The sequence below is a fragment of the Culex pipiens genome, chromosome 3 (assembly GCF_016801865.2).
Source record: "Culex pipiens pallens isolate TS chromosome 3, TS_CPP_V2, whole genome shotgun sequence".
Taxonomy (NCBI): domain Eukaryota; kingdom Metazoa; phylum Arthropoda; class Insecta; order Diptera; family Culicidae; genus Culex; species Culex pipiens.
In genome coordinates this window covers 134,506,990-134,525,243 of record NC_068939.1, presented here as the reverse complement: position 1 = coordinate 134,525,243, position 18,254 = coordinate 134,506,990, and the positions used below count along the sequence as shown (strand labels likewise).

Sequence of the window (18,254 nt, the reverse complement as noted above, 5' to 3'; positions counted from 1 at the left end):
TCGATTTTAAATGTGAAAAAATGAAACTTTTGTGAAAATTCCTAATCTTTTCAATAAAAACAATATCAAAACTTTTAATCAAGCATAACTTTCGAAATGGTCCACAAATAGATTACTTTCCTTATTTTTATTTCAGGTTTATTTTAGAAAAATTTCACAAAACTAAGTACATATATCTTTCTAATATTGGAAATTACAGGCAAATTAGGTGCACTTAGGTTTTCAACTTACTCAGTTTTTTTTTATTTTATTTTTTGGGTTGGTGGCTAACCTTACTATAGTTATTTTTTTTTTAAATGAAACATGTTTTTTACAAAATCCAACAATTGATTCCGTAACGGTACAGTTTATCAAAAAATCATTAAAGTATTCAAATTTTATAAAAAAAATTGAAATATTGTTTAACAATTTTGGCCACATTTTCAGTTTTTTTCATAAAATACTTTTTTATTTTAAAATTAATATCTCTCTAACCAGATTTAAAAAATGTCTTAATGTCCCTTTAAAACAAATAAAAAACTTTCGAAAATCTAAAAATTACTTGGGGTAGAGTAGTCATTAATTTTTGGTTTCTAACTTTAAATGATTTTTATAGTTTTTTTTGTCAGCAATTTTAATGAGCTTTTTGCTACCTTTTCTTTGAAAATATTTTTAAATTAACCCAAACATGTAAAAAATGACTTTAAACGCAGGGGAATGCATTTGAAATTGTTTTCTGCTGATTGATTGAAATTTTAAAGTTTCTTAAAAAATATTTTTTGCCCCCGATTTTTCGGACCGATTTTGGGAGCAAAAACCTTGAAAAATATTTGCAGTAAGCTAAAGATGCAAAAACCCTTGTTATGGCATTGGAGCAATTCTCTACGAAATCGGCCGATTTCAACAATTTTTATTTTTTGTATTTTTTTATTTGGCTCAAACTTTGTGGGGGCCTTTCCTATGACCAAAGAAGCTATTTTGTGTCATTGGTTCACCCATACAAGTCTCCATACAATTTTGGCAGCTGTCCATACAAAAATGATACGTAAATATTCAAACAGCTGTAACTTTTGAGTGAATTTTCTGATCTGGTGTCTTCGGCAAAGTTGTAGGTATTGTTGAGGACTATTGAGAAAAAATAGGTACACGGAAAAAAAATTGCCGATTTTTTTTAATTAACTTTATTTTCACAAAAACTCAATTTCCCAAAACAAAACTTTTTTTTTATTTTCAAGATTTTTTGATATGTTTTAGGGGACATTCATTATTACGCATTTTTGAAATGTTAGTCTTGATTCAAAAAAAATTGTATTTGAAAATATCGGAAAATTTCACGAATGTTTCATGTTTTAACATTGAAAATCGGACCATTAGTTACTGAGATATCGACATTAGAAAATGGTGGGTTGTTTGGGTGAGACTTAGAAAACTTCAATTTTCATGTTTCTTTTTCTTTAAGCCGCTGTATCTCAGCAACCAGAGGTCCAATCTTCAATGTCTCTTAGACAATTTCATAGCAAATTTTCTGAAATTTAAAAAAAAATATTTTTTGAAATGGTTACTCATGGTCACTTTTTTAAAAAATCGAAAAACTGCAAATATTTCGTTAAAATCAAACTTTCGGTGGCTATATCTTGAAAACGGAGCCCTTTATCAAAAAATCTGTAAAGTACTTTTCGATTGCAAATTCAATTTTACATAAAAAATTGAGGTCAAATTTTGTTTTGGTATAAAATTTCGATTTTTTTTCCAAAAATTACTATTTTTCAAAAAATCATAGCTCAGCGGCAGATTTTTAGACCATACTTCTCTATAGCTCAAAAGTTGCGGATTTTTGTCAACTAAAACATATCAAAAAATCTTGAAAACCAAAAAAATACGTATTGTGGGAAATTGAGTTTTTGTGAAAAAAATGTTAATTAAAAAATCGTAATTTTTTTCCGCGTACCTATTTTTTCTCAATAGTCCTCAACAATATCTACAACTTTGCTGAAGACACCAAATTGATCAGAAAATTCACTCAAAAGTTACAGCTGTTTAAATATTTACGTACCATTTTTGTATGGACAGCTGCCAAAATTGTATGGAGACTTGTATGGGTGAACCAATGACACAAAATAGCTTCTTTGGTCATAGGAAAGGCCCCCACAAAGTTTGAGCCAAATCAAAAAATACAAATAAAATCCATTTCCGGTTTTGGTAGAGAGTTGCTCATTAGGGATTAAATGGACAGGACAAAGTTAATCCGAAACAAAAAATGCACTTGAAAATATCTCAAAATGGTTAGCGCTAGCGTTTAGGATGGTACAAAATCTGATACCGGAGATATTAAGTTTTAAAAAAAATGATGATTCTTGGAAAAAACTAAAACATTGTCAAACAAAATATCAAAAATCATTTTCGAATGCAAAATCAATTTTGCAATCGAAAATGACAATGATTTTTTTTGGTAAAATGCACCGTTTTGAAGTTAGAAAGGTGAGATTTGTTAAAAAATGTTCAGTTTCATGCAATTTTGAAATATCTAATGAAGAAAAAGAAAATGTTTTCTAATCCAAAAATAATTAATTTTTATCTCGCGATACTTTTGGTTCTGTTTTTTATTGTTTGAAAAATATAACTTTTGTGATCTTTCATATAATTTATTGTTTTTTTTTATTTTTAGTTTAAAGCAATATTGAAGTTTATCAAAAATACTTTGCAGTGAAACTAAATTTTCAAATTTTAACCATATTTTGTTCTACTAAAGCTCTCTTATTAAAAGCTTACCGCTTCACCTCGGTGCGTAATTGGCCCCGCACAACTGTCACCTCAGCGCCGCGCACTGAGCCGCAATTAATTAGTGATAATTACTAGTACCACCCGGGTTCACAACTACCCGGGGGCAGTGATTTATGGAACCCTACTCAAGAGTGCAGGGGGGGGGGGGAGGTTAGTTGTGCTGTCAACTCCGTAACTCGTCGTCGGCCAAGTCCAAAAAGGTGACGGTGCTGCCATCGCACTAATAACAGTGATTTGAACGCCATGATTTAGCACCTCTCGGCCAGGCGACGAACCCCGCGCCACTTTCTCTCACTCTGTTTCAGTCAGTGAGGAGTGCGATTTAAAATCAAAGTCGATCGAATTTGTTCCGTTATCGGTTTGCGAAAAATCCATATATTTGCTTTGAAATATATTTATTACGACGGGGTCTGGTCAGGTCCAGTCTGGGCCAGTGACCAGCAGCGAGCTGCTGCTGCCACTCAATGCTGCTGACAAAAGAACAGGTTCAACTTCCTCATTAAGGCCCCGTTTGGTCGCGTCTAGTCCTTCTGGGACCGTTTAATTTTATTACGCACACACACACACTCGCTCGCGAATTTTAACTCAGCAAATTTATCTCGTACAGAGTGACTAAGTGAACGAGATCAGACAACTTTTGATAAACACTTCCCCCCGGCGCGCAGAGCTCGCCGTCTCGAGCAACCCCGAGCTTGTCAGACAGGCCAAGCCAAGGGATACTTAATGAGACCGCTTTTTTGTTGCTTCTGTTGTTTACAAAATTAACGCTCTTGTGGTGTGCTCACGCAAAGTGGCTCCAGCAATTTTTTTTAAGATTGAAGAAAAAGAAGACAAGACACACACGCACACACGAAGAGTTGATCGAGTTGGAAAGCTTTCTGCACTGTCAGGGTGGCGCGAGCTGCTCTTGAAGGCAAGCAAGCGACTTGAATTTGTTTGTTTTGAAAGGGTTTTTTTTACTTGCTTCGAAATTACGAACGGTCGGATTTTATGGCTAAGAAATTGGCTGAACAAGTGTGGCAGATGGCGCCAGAAGATTGTGCCTGTGTTGAGGAAGTGTTTAACCAATCAATTACATGAACTTAGTTAAATTTGATTTGTTAGAACACGTGCAATTTTTTCTTAATATGTATTATTGAGTTGATACTGCACAACTTTTTTGTTTAACCAACTTAATATCTGAAAAAAAAATTTGATACATATAAGTCTGAATATTTAATATTAATTTGTTTCAATGATTCATAAGTTCCGTAATAAAAAAAATATTTTCGTTTATATTATTCACAAATCAGTTCCTCCATATTCAAAGATTTAACTCTTTTTCACTCATTTTAGGTGGTACCTTAACGTTTTTCTCAACTAATTCGGGTGTTTTTCTTTTTTGTTTTTTTTTTAATTTTCCATCTCTGAGATTTTTTTTTCCACAAATATTGGGTTTCTTTTCAAAAAGTCGAAAGAGACCTTTGGGACCATCCATAAACCACGTGGACACTTTTTTGGAAATCTGCATTTAAATGTGCTTATATTCAATGAAATATAGTCCCCTTGAAAAGGCACAACGGACCAAATCTTCAGGCATTTTTAAATAGCAAATCGTTTGAACTTGATTTTTTTACTGAAAATGCTACAATCATCAAGCCCTGCATACCAGTCGAAAACAACAACAGATTCAAATCAAATTTTCAATTTAATATCAAACTGTAAATGTTTTCAGTTAACGTTTCAAATGAATCAACTAGTGAATAGTTACATAAAATTAATGAAAAAACACTTTTAAAAATGAGGCGAAACTTGTAAATCGAAAAAAATATTTTCAAAATTTTTTAATCAGGACTAACATTTTAAACGGACCAAATATTTAATATTACGCCCTTTTGAAATGTAAGTCTTGGTTTAAAAATTTTGAAAATACAACTAAAGGTCGTATCAACAAAGTTCAAAAAAGCAAAATATAGAGAATTTTCTCAGCTTTTTAAAAATATTTTTTTCTTTGGTGGGCAAACATGGGCACTTGAAAAACTGCGACTATTTTCAAAAAAGTTACCTAAAAATGGCTATAACTTGAAAACGGTGCACTTTATCAAAAATTCACTGGAGTACTTTTTGATTGCAAATTCGATTTAACAACGAAAAATGAAGTTGAAAAAATTTTGCGACCAATATTTCGATTTTTTGAAAAATTTGTATTGATTCAAAAAATTATAACTCGGTCAAAGATTTTTTGCCCATTCTGGAAATTTCTGAAAAGTTGGCATTTAATGTCCTCTAAAACATATAAAAAAAAAATTAAAAATAGTTTTTTTTTGCAAATCAAGTTTTAGTGACAAAAAGTGAAATTAAAAATCACCAATTTTTTTAACCGTGTATCATTTTTTTCAGTGTAGTCCATATCCATACCTACAACTTTGCTGAAGACACCAAATCGATCAAAAAATTCCTTCAAAAGATACAGATTTTTGAATTTTCACATATCATTTTTGTATGGACAGCTGCCAAATTTGTATGGAAAATTATATGAACGAACTAATGATGCAAAATGGCTTCTTTGGGCATACCAAAGGCTCCCAAAATGTTTCAGCCGGATTAATAAATACAAAAAGAAATCGAATGACCGAAATCTCAGCGAATTGCTATATTGTGTTTCATATTTTTTTAAAAACTTATGAATTGCGGGTTAAAATTAAAAATTTAAGAAATAAAAAAAATGTATATCAAGCAAAATGGAAATTTTTAAAAGAGAAAATAATCAAGTTTTGGAATCTAAAAAATTAAAACATTATAAATTTTGTAAATCAAAAAAAAATATTTTTAATGAAAAACGTATAGTGCTTAAAAATAATAATTATTCTAAAATGTCGATTTTTTTTTATCAGGTCCTATAAACAAATTTAAACATTGAGTGTATCCCGTTTACTCCGATGTACATTGACATATGGTGTGAAAGGGATACATTCAATGTTCACATTTGTTTATAGGACCTGATAAAAAAAATCGACATTTAAAATAATTATTACTTTTTGAGCACTTTATGTTTTTTATTTCAAAAATTTCTTTTATTATTAATTTACAAAATTTATAATGTTTTATTTTTTTATTCCTAAATTTTATAATTTTTTCTATTATAACATTTTCTCTTTAAAAAAATCAATTTTGATTGATATTATTTTTTTTCTTTATTTTTTAATTTTAACCCCTTCCCGCCCAGAGCTAAATCGAGATTTTTTTATTGATTTTTTAAGTGTTTCACATTACTTGTAGCTGGATCGACCAAATTGGATGAAATTTTAAATATTATAAGTTAACATTCTATATAAACTAATGCAGGTTGAACCAGGTTGAAAACATGTATGGTTGCAGAGAAATTTAATTTGAAGGCAAACATTAATGGTGCTCTGGAGCAGGGAAGGGACTTCAGCACCGAGTTTTGCTAAATAACAAGGGTGTTGTGCTTTAGTTGTCATTAATTTTTAGCAATTTTTAGCAATTCATCAAAATTTGCGATGTACAATACCGCAAAAAGCTTTTTTTTTTGTTTTCGCCAAATTTTACCTTTTTTGAAAACCGATAGTTGCAAAACAAATGAACCAGTGTAAATTGCATTATAAAACACTTTTTTCATACATGTGTTAAGATTGTGGCTTATTATTTCAATTTTCATATTTTTTGCCCACTTTTTTTGTTTAAAATTTTGACTAGGTATTTTATATTTTTTTATAATTCCATTTTTTATAGTTTTCATTTTTATCATTTTAAATAATTAAAATTTGCTATGTTTAATATTATCAAATTTTAAAATTTAAATACCTCATTCATTACAAATACAAAATATGCAAAAGTATTATAAATTGACCGAGCCACGTAGCCTAGTGGTAACGCTCCCGCCTAGTAAGCGGCAGATCGGGGTTCAAATCCCGGCTCGGACCAACACAACTGGTGATCTTTTCCCTTCTGGATTCGATTGCTTAGTAAAGGGAAGGTAGTGTATCGTCACAAACTGGACCTTATCACTTATCACAACACCTTAGGGAGGCGACCTATGGAATGTTAACATTAACCTTAACATGTTAACATTAAGTTGAGAATGAAATTGCCACTGAATCCGCTTTGTAAATGCCGGCCCCGATACTCTTCAAGGGTGTTCCCCTCAGGAACTGGGAAAGATTTACTTTTTTTTTTTACTTATTATAAATTGCTAAAGGCAGGTGATATTAGTTTTCAATATTATATTATTTTTATCATTTTAACTGTTACATTTTGTAATTATAAATAATTTTTAATTTAAAATTTCAGATAAAAAAAATATTCTTCACAATTCTTTTTATTTATATTTTTGACATTTCTCGTTATTTCAATTTCAAAATTTAAATTTTTCGAATTTGTAATTAAAAAAGTAATTTTTTTAACTTCAAATTTCAATATTATAAATGTTTACTTTCATTTTTTTTTCAGGATCAATTTTTTAAATTTTTTAAGTTTAAAAATGGGCCATGCGTGTTTCACTACGTGAAACCTTTTTTGAGACATCAAACCACCACCTCTTTCTCCCCTCTGTGTGGACAATTTGCCATTAAAATAGTTCATAGTTTCAAAAATCTAGCCCAAGTAATATGGAAACTTCAAGTCCCGTTTTGACGGTGTCTGGACCAAAAAGTCTATGTCTGAAAACATTTGTATCAGATTTTCTAGAAAATTTAATTTGGTGTAGGTACTCAAAAATTAGAGAAGTTGGAAAAATATAATTTTGGGTGTGGTGGTGAGATACAAATTACTGCATTTTTGTATGACACAATCTCACCCCCCAGACCCAATGTCGAAAATATATGAGAGTTTCACTGACAATTCTATTTTGATTTTTTGTCTATGAAAACAGAGTGAAATATTATTAATTCTTCCATCGTTTGCAAATAGTTTTAATCAGTAACCGAGAAAACTATTGATCGCTGAAACAAGTAAAATAAATGCGTTTTTATACAGTCAAGATTAGAATGGTATTTTTTTTTTATATTGGAAACGAAACTCGGGTCTGATAGACTGTAAACCAGACAGGCCTAACCTTTCTGGTTCAATTTTCAGATGGTGGCCTTTAAAATTAGAATTGTCCTTTATTTCTGAGATGGAATCGGTTCCCAGATGACCAGTAAACATAAATTTTATGAAAGCTTGAAAAAATATTTGTACATGTAGTTTAAAAATGCTTGCATTTTCACACAAATTTCACTCCATGTAAATTCACCAAGAAGCTATGCTATTCTCAAGCAAAATAATTGGTAGGTAGTTAAAACACCATGCGTCCTCTCAACCCATCCCCACCATGCCTACCGTGTGCAGCTTCCCGTCCTCGTGCTCATCCCGCACGGTCGTCGTCGTCGTCACCGGCAACAGGTACGCTCCCTCGTCACCACTTGCTCCACCGTCACCACTCCCACCAACCAGCCCACCCTCGGCACTTCCCTGCCCACTCGCGACGCCCATCGGGGGCGTCGGCGGGCGGCTTTTACCCCCGAGCATAAGCGCCCTCCGGAAGGGCACACCCCAGCGGCCAGCTACCGCCCACCGGTAGTACACCCGGCGGCCCCATCGCCGGCCGGCAAAGTACAGGGCGGCTGCCGTGGCCACCACCAGCAGGTACCACATCGCGCGGAGCAGTTCTTTCCGGTATCGATCCGGGTTTTTTGAGGTTATGTTGCAATGTTTATGTTTTCGCTTCTTGTACACGAAACCACTACTCGGAAATGTCAAGCTGGTGTTGGTGAAGTTTGCCGAACTCACCACTACCTGCGCACTGCGCAGTTGCAGTGGTAGTGGTGAAGGTGGTGGGTTGCTTTTATTATCATTTTGCGTGCGATAGCCGACCTGGTGCCAGACTCGCTCAGCAGCAGTGGGTTGCTGCAGCCAAGATTATTGGATTTGTTGTTGGAACCAGTCTCGTGACATTATTTTTTCCTTCTTTGCTCCACCTTTTGGACCACGTTTGCAATGGGGGAAAGTTGACACTGACTGATGTCATCAGATTCTAGGTTAAGTCACGTAAATTTGCACTTTTTCGATGTAATTCAGAGCAGAAACTCAAACTTGATCCGTAACTACCACGTAATCCTCGAAAAAACTATTCAGAAGTGACCTTGGCAGACCATACGTGGATACTCCACGTCCAGACCACAGAATGTTTTGCTTCTCACACAAAAGTCACGACTGCCGGTCTGCAGAGTTTCGTTCCAGGTCTAATCTGACCGAAGAGTCCCGGCAGAACTGCAGCTGCTGCTGGGCTGGGTGGTAAAAGTTGTGGGGGCCACGACAGCGTAAATGTGAACGGTCAACGCCGTAGTGTGAGTGCGTTGGGTTTGGAGCGCACGCACACTCGGGCGTGGATTATGCTTTACGGTGGGTGCTGTTTTGCTGGGTGGTGGTGGTGGGTGGAAGTTTAACCCACTGTCAATGTGGGAGGTTTGATGGAACATGTGAAACTCAGGCAGTTGGATTGAACAGATTTGAGAATCCCATTAAAATAAACTGCAAAAAATCCGATGGTAAAATCGCATGCAAAAGCATACACATCACCTTCGCCAAAAAAGACACTTAATAGTAACACTGCATGTACAATTTCTGTAAACACAAAAAAAAGTGGCAACCGACGGGGTTCAAACCCAGCACCAACAGTAAGGACTGGCGCCTAAGCCCACTCGGCCATCAGACCGATGAAGAATGGAAAGAATAAACGCATATAAGAGCTTGACATTTCGGTCAAGTAGGTTTCCCATACTGATGGGCTACTATTTCAGGATGTAATATTACATAAAAATTCATAAAATAATGCAAAGTTTATTTTACACCCAGGCCTTTTACACGCAGCTGGATTACTATCTTTTTTGCTGAGTATGTTCAACATGAAAATGCTGTGAAAAAACTTTAAAGACAAAAAAATAGTAGAAATAAACAAAAAAAAATCCTTGACCAAAGCTTTTCAATCAATAGAGCACCCGATTCGAGTGGTAGATATGGCAGTTCTCCCATAAGGAATACATTGTAGAAAAAAGCAAAAACTGCTCGAATGGAAGTGCTCCATTGTCAACTATCCTAAAAACATTCTATGGTGCCATTTTTCAATTTTTTATCAAGTGTTAGTCTGAAGGCTTTAAATAAAAAATGTATTCACCACTTATCGTAAAAAAATATGTTATCAAAAATTTAAGGATTCTGATCTTTTTGTACAGATTTTTTAAATGTAATTTGCCTTGTATGACGAAACATTTACTGGTTTAATTTTCACTCAAAACTCGCAAAAAGGGTGTATTAAAAGTGGAATATCTTTTCACAGTCAACTCGATTTAAAAAACTAAAAACTTAAAAACTGTACAAATTGCATAAATTTTATTATAATTTATCTGTAAGACCAGTCAGTTAGAAATTTGTACAAAAAAAATCAAAAACCGTAGAAAAGGGTGGCGACTTAACGAAAAAAAGAATACCAATAAACTTAGCACTTGTTTTACAGCAAAATTTTAAACGTTTTTAAGAACCTTGCTTAAAAAAATTGTAAGTTCATTTTTTTTATAATTAATCACAATATTTACATTTTTAATCAACTCCACCCCGACCCTTAACGGAACCGAGGGCCAAAATTTTTAATCGAAATAGAATAAAAGATTGAAATCGCATATTGCCTTAAACGCTGTTGCATATGCATATCTCATAAACATGAAAAATTCAATCATTGAACATTCATAAAACTCTCCAGTTTATAAGTTATTTACATATCCTAAAAAAAGTTATTCCATTATTTTATAAAAAGTTTTTGTCCATTTCACATTTAAAGTCTAATTATGAATATTAACCAAAAAAGTATCACAAATTACTTAAATTATGTTGACAGTTTTGCTATTGCCAAAAGTTTAAAGTTTTCTAAAAGGTATACATCTGTTTTTGATACATTATAATAAAAACAAACGTTAAAAATTGTATTCTCGATAATTTACAATCGATTCAGTAAGATTTTCATGCAAACAAAATGGAAATCTTATTTTGTTTTGCATCGTGATAATTTTGAAAAATTATTTTCAGGGCAAATCCATTTTTTTTAGATAGCTTAGGCCCTTGCCAATTAAATTTTAAGTTTTAGTCAAATTTGTCAAAATATCAGGGGGCAAACAAAATTATTGCTGAAAATTTATTTTGCATTCAAAAAACAAAAAACTTATAGTTACCATTGATTATAAACAATTTTAAATACATTGTATAACGTTTATTCATGTATTTTAAATAAAAGAGGGCACTTTTGGAAATTTTAATTTTGAGACAGCAGAGTTCATTGAAATTTTACTAATTTTACAGTAGTAGCAAAACTGTTATGATGTAAAACGCATTTTGTGATACTTTTTGCTTCTATTTTTTTTTTAAATTAGCTTGACATTTTTATTATTTTTTATGTCAGGGCATGGAAACATGGATTATAATTATTTGAGGTTTTAAACGATAAAAATTCCACATTGAAATTAATGTCCACATCATTCGTAAGTGGAACAAAAAACTTCAATCGAATCCAACTGTCAATTATTACAAAATGTGTAAAAATAATACTATTGCATTTTTCAATTTGACAACAAATAAGATTAAAAAGTGAAATATTATAAGGTTATTAAAAAAACGAAAGCATATTTTTTTTCAAGTTAAATAAACAATAAATATCATTGAAACATGAAAATATTAAATAAATATTGTATACAAAAAAAAACATTTATTTTCAAAGCAATAAAAACATATAATGTATTTGAAATCAATTCATATAACTTGCTTTGAATCATCTGCTTTCAAGTTGAATAAAAACGGTGCCAGTTTTGAATTAAAGAACAACTGTTTTTTTGTGAAAATTGTTTGCGACATGAACTTTAAAAATGTACTTAGACTGGTACTTAGGCCGGTCACAAATGTGCAAAATTCCTTGTATTTAAGAAAATACACTTTTCCTTAAATCTGTGGTTCTAAGATAATTTTTTTTAAACAAATCCAATGCAAAATAAAAATTTGTGCAATGTGTTTTAAATAACTTACAATTATTTCACAATTTAAAAAAAACATTCTTGAATCATTTTATTTTTGCTGTCATAATTTTTTGCCCCTTGATTTTTGAAGAAAACTGCTGCATTGGCATTAAAATTCTAAATTTTGTTTTTGTTTATTAGAAGTTTGCCAGGATTTTCATTCTATTCGATTTGATTGATATTGATTCGATGATTTCTAAAAAAAACACACTGAAAAATCGGCCTTTCACTGAAAAAATATATTTGGAGGACAAAAAACTTTTTTAAGGTATACTTTGCAACATTCAAAGTATTTTAAAAATGAATCCAAGCGAATATCAGCACAGGTATGAGCATTTGAAATTATTTTTATTTTTTTTATTTATTTTTTTTTGAATCCCCTCGATTTTTTGGGTGCAACATTTTCAAAGGCCTCTTGAATCCGGAATAAAAAAAACATATTCTTCATAAATTTAATGAAAATGGATTTTTCCAGATCATTTTAAATTAAAAAATCGTTTCCTAGTTAAAGCGATTGCGAAACAAACGTTAAATAATATTTAATTGATTTTAAACCGGAAAAATATGAATGATCAATACAAGAGTAATATTTTAGAAAAGGTCGATTAAACAAAATTTTCAAAAACACCCAAAAAGCAAAAATTAAAAGTTTGTTGGAATCAACAAAAAAAAAATGTGCCGCAATCTTTGGACAGCCTAAATTTCAATCCCACTATCTGTCCCACCTAAATAGTACAGTCACAGAGGAGGTCAACGACATTCGGCTTACGTGAATCCAAAGCAAAAGTCGCAGCACTACACTGTTTACAAAACAGTGCACCCACGCGCAAAATTTTCACCCAATATTCAACGTTCCATTTATATCATTCCCCAACCACCCACATTCTCCCTCAACCTACAACTCTAATAACAATCCTCACAAGCCAAAATCTCACCAATACAGAAAGACGGTGCTCTCTCTGAGAATTTAGTGCTGTCTCGCTCTGTGCTCCCCCAGTTTCCCCCCAATCTCACAAATACACTCTCAATTTTGGGGAGTGGTGGAGAAGGGAAGCAGGTTGGGAGCAATTCTACCCACCCAAAAGTGCACGGTGGGAAAAATCGATTGAAACTCTGACTTATTTTAATAAGGCTGGTACAAATATTTTTAAAAGTTTTTGTCACCCCCCCCCCCCCCCTTCAAAATTGGCCCGAAAAATCAGGGGGCAAAAAAAAAATATTTTTACAATAAACTTCAAAATTTCAATGAAAATTCAAGTGCAACCAGCTGAAATCAAATTAAAATACATTCTCCTGCGTTTAAAATCATTTTTAGCATGTTTGGGTTTATTAAAAAACCTAAAGATTTTTTGAAAATTTTCGATGCAAAATCTTTTTTTTCGACACAATTTTTGTTTTTGTCAGATCTTAGATTTTTTGAAAACTAATGATTGCAAAACAACTGAACTAGTGTAAAATGCATTTTAAAACACTTTTTTCATTTAAATGTGAAGACTATGGCTTGTTATTTAAATTTTTATATTTTTTTATTTTTTTGCCCCCCCCTTGACAAAAACTTTTTTAAATATTTGCATCGGCCTAAAATAAAAAAAAATAAAAAAAATACATTAATGTATTTAGTAAATATAGTAGTTTCTGCCAAAACAAATCAAAGAATACAAACAACATGAGAACTTGTCCCCCAAATGATGGAGGCTAGGTGGTAATAAAAACAAAGAAGTAGATGAAGAAGGAAAAAACCGGTTGCAACGAAACGAATGTTTTGCGGGTTTTGCTTACGTGCCAACACGAGAAGACTAAAAATAAATCGCTTTGACCAACTGCACAAACTTGGGTTGGTCATGATGATGACGGTGGTGGCGTGAAGTCGTGTTTTCGGCAGGGGCTTCGAATCGTGCAGTTGAATTAACAGTCATAATTGAAAGAGCAAATAACGTTGATTCACGTGTGAGAAGCAAATTGGGCAATACTTTTCTAAGATTGTTAGGAAACCATGATGAAAATATGTTTAAGAGTGTTATTTTCAAAATAAGTAATAAATTTAAAATAAAAATGCAGTTAACCTTGACGTTTATAAGTCTGATTCATTTATGGCCAAGAACGCAATTAGAAACGTGATGGCATTTTACAAACTTGAGCAAACTGCATTCAAAGCTGCCAGAGCAATTAAAAGTAAACACCGGTCAGAACAGTTGTCGATTACAGTTCACTTCTTTGTACCTTACTCTATCCAGGTCGGAATGAAACTAGAGTAGAGTTGCCCAGATGGAAATTTGATCTTGCTCGAAGAGTTGATTCGCGTAATTAAACGAATTAAATGCACCGCTGAATTGCGCAAGTTACCTTACGTAACCCAAATCGGACGTGTTTGTTCCTGTTGGCTTAGTAACTCAACTCGCCAAAGTTTAGCAATTCGAAAAAGTTTCGCCGCCGCCGACAACCCTCAAACGCACTTAATTATGCATTCTGGGGATGCGACTTTCGAAGTGAAGGCAGCTGTCAATACAAGTGGCTATTGACACGGCCACTAATGACGACGTGGTCCACAATCGTGGCCGTCTGTGGCGGGGAGATGTTTGTTTTGACACACGCGGTCCTGCTTTGAGTAATTATCTGCGGATCACTTGTTTCGATGTGTTCGATCAGCGCTGAAACTGGCTGGAGGCAAATATTGGAATGTCGCGAATGATTGGGTATCGCTCTGTTGATTGGGGGTCAATATTTGGACGAGGTTTTGGCGAAATTTGGTTTGCGCAGTCAGAATGAGAATTTTGGGTTTTTAAGCAAATGTCTTCTTCGCTTTTCTGTTTTAATTCATTTTAAAGTAAGGCCGTTGCACGACTCTGGCCAAAGTCAAGGGTGAAGGAGCCCCCTTCCCTCCTCCTGGGGGGATTTATAAAAATTAATTACAAGCCATGGTGTTAATATTTGACTAAAAAATCTGTTTAAAAATTCATTTTACACCTGTCCAGTTGGTTTGCAATCATTAGTTTTCAAAATATTTAAGTATTGAAGACATTTTTTGTGCGAAAAATAAAGCTGTAAATCGGAATTTCACAAAAATTCTAAGTATTTTTAATCGATCCCAAACATGATACATAATTTTAGACACAGGAAAATGTATTTCAAATAGTGTCTAGTTTTTCCCTTTCAATTATGTAATTTTTTGATAAAATAATTTTTTTGCTCCCTGATTTTTCGGCTCGATTTTGAAGGGAAAAAGTGACATAAACTTTAAAAAAAAAAAAAATTTGCAACAGTCTAATGGAAATATAATTGTTTACGAGATACTATGCTGTGCGACTATACTAGACCCTTGTTCTAAATTTTGAGAGATTTTGCCTGATTTTATATGTTTAGACAATTTATAACAAAGATTTGATCAAAACGAACGATTTCAATACAACATTCAAAAATCTAGCGATTATTTTTTCAGAACCTTTAACCTTTATTAATTTCTCCTCTGACTGACTAATTCTCTAGAACTTCGAATTTTTTTTCAAATTTTTATTATCTTTGTTTTTTTTTTTTATTTGTAGGAAACTTTGGGTTCTATCCCTTTCCAAAAAAAATCCGTTCAGATGTACTACAGTCCAGACTCGGTTATCCAAAGCTTGCGGACTGCGGATAATCCAATCATGACCAAAAAATGTGTTTTCCAATTTTTTAATTACCTTGCTTTTAACATCAAATTCGACTTGTGCGATCTCATTTCAGTCAAATTTTAATGTTTGATTGCTTTTAAATTAAAAATTCCAATTTTCGATATGTTACCACCGCCATTTTGGTCGCCATCTTGGATTTATAATCTTTAAATGATTTTAATGTAGTTTATGTTTATGTACTTTAGATTCTCAACCAAAAATAAGACAGCGAAAAAATTTTTTTTTACGTGATTCGATTATCCAAAGTGAAATTTTTCGAGGCCTTCGGATAATCGAGTCTGGACTGTACACTAAATCCCCCATGTGCGCTCTTTTTGGGGGGGCGCACACCGGGGGAGAGCGCAATTCGGGGGAGCGTTATTTCGGGGTTTGAGCGCAAACGGGGGGAGCGTTATTTCGGGGTTTGAGCGCAAATCGGGGGAGCGTTATTGCGGGGTTTTGGCGTAAAATGGGGTTTTCTTTTTAAATGTACTTTATTTACATATAAATGAAACATTTGTATAAGGGGTCATCCACAAAACACGGATAAGGGGCCATCCACAAATCTGGGTATCCAAGAACTCCCGGAAGTCATGCCCTAGATATCTACTTGATCAACGGGGGTCTATACGGGTGAACTAACCATCGGTATAGCTTCAGGTAGCTCCAGTGAATCACGATGGATACCCTTCGCCATGTTTTATTGTTATGGGTCCTCCAGGAACTCCCGGGAGTTATGACCTGATGATCTACCTGATCAACGGGGGTCTATATGGGTGTATTATCCATCGGTATAGCTTCCGGTAGCTTCAGTGAACCACGATGGATATTCTGGGTTACGTTGGATTGTTATGGGTCCTCCAGGAACTCCCGGAAGTTATGACCTGATGATCTACCTGATCAACGGGGGTCTATATGGGTGTATTAACCATCGGTATAGCTTCCGGTAGCTTCAGTGAACCACGATGGATATTCTGGGTTACGTTGGATTGTTATGGGTCCTCCAGGAACTCCCGGGAGTTATGACCTGATGATCTACCTGATCAACGGGGGTCTATACGGGTGTATTATCCATCGGTATAGCTTCAGGTAGCTTCAGTGAACCACGATGGATACCCTTCGCCATGTTGGATTGTTATGGGTCCTCCAGAAACTCCAGGGAGTTATGACCTGATGATCTACCTGATCAACGGGGGTCTATATGGGTGTATTATCCACCGGTATAGTCTCCGGTAGCTTCAGTGAACCACGATGGATATTCTGGGTTACGTTGGATTGTTATGAGTCCTCCAGGAACTCCCGGGAGTTATGACCTGATGATCTACCTGATCAACGGGGGTCTATACGGGTGTATTATCCATCGGTATAGCTTCAGGTAGCTTCAGTGAACCACGATGGATATTCTGGGTTACGTTTGATTGTTATGAGTCCTCCAGGAACTCCCGGGAGTTATGACCTGATGATCTACCTGATCAACGGGGACATATACGGGTGTATTATCCATCGGTATAGCTTCAGGTAGCTTCAGTGAACCACGATGGATACCCTTCGCCATGTTGGATTGTTATGGGTCCTCCAGGAACTCCAGGGAGTTATGACCTGATGATCTACCTGATCAACGGGGGTCTATATGGGTGTATTAACCATCGGTATAGCTTCCGGTAGCTTCAGTGAACCACGATGGATATTCTGGGTTACGTTGGATTGTTATGGGTCCTCCAGGAACTCCCGGGAGTTATGACCTAATGATCTACCTGACCGACGGGGGTCTATATGGATACATTAACCATCAGTATAGCTTCAGGTAGCTTCACTGAACCACGATGGAAACTCTGGGGTACGTTGGATTGTTATGAGTCATCCAAGAACTCCCGAAAGTGATGACCTAATGATCTACCTGATCAACGAGAGTCTATATGGGTGTATTAACCATCGGTATAGTTTCAGGTAGCTTCACTGAACCACGAAGGATACTCTGAGGTACGTTGGATTGTTATAGGTCATCCAGGAACTATTGGAAGTCATCACCTGGAAATCTACCAGATGAATGGAGGTTCATATGGATGAATTGATCATCGGTATAGCTTCAGGTAACTTCAGTGAAGAGTTCCTGGAGGACCCATAACAATCCAAAGTACCCCAGAATATCCATCGTGGTTCACTTAAGTAACCGGAAGCTATACCGAAGGATAATACACCCATATAGACCCCCGTTGATCAGGTAGATCATCAGGTCATAACTCCCTGGAGTTCCTGGAGGACCCATAATAATCCAACATGGCGAAGGGTATCCATCGTGGTTCACTGAAGCTACCGGAAGCTATACCGATGGTTAACACACCCATATAGACCCCCGTTGATCAGGTAGATCATCAGGTCATAACTTCCGGGAGTTCCTGGAGGACCCATAACAATCCAACGTAACCCAGAATATCCATCGTGGTTCACTGAAGCTACCGGAAGCTATACCGATGGTTAATACACCCATATAGACCCCCGTTGATCAGGTAGATCATCAGGTCATAACTCCCGGGAGTTCCTGGAGGACCCATAACAATCCAACGTAACCCAGAATATCCATCGTGGTTCACTGAAGCTACCGGAAGCTATACCGATGGTTAATACACCCATATAGACCCCCGTTGATCAGGTAGATCATCAGGTCATAACTCCCGGGAGTTCCTGGAGGACCCATAACAATCCAACGTAACCCAGAATATCCATCGTGGTTCACTGAAGCTACCGGAAGCTATACCGATGGTTAATACACCCATATAGACCCCCGTTGATCAGGTAGATCATTAGGTCATAACTC

At 34.8% G+C, this 18,254-nt stretch overlaps 1 protein-coding gene across 22 annotated transcripts in view; it reads right to left on the bottom strand.

Moving 5' to 3' along the window:
- LOC120422105 (TLD domain-containing protein 2) overlaps nucleotides 1-18,254 on the bottom strand; it is a 418,926-nt gene that overhangs the window by 31,715 nt on the left and 368,957 nt on the right. The window contains exon 1 of one of the 22 annotated variants that reach the window (XM_039585468.2): nucleotides 8,080-8,366. The exons of the other annotated variants lie outside the window; for them this stretch is intronic. Within the exon in view, the coding sequence (XP_039441402.2) occupies nucleotides 8,080-8,268 (189 nt within the window). The 5' untranslated portion in view covers nucleotides 8,269-8,366. Of the gene's footprint in view, nucleotides 1-8,079; nucleotides 8,367-18,254 lie in introns of those variants that run through there. 22 annotated transcript variants of the gene reach the window in all.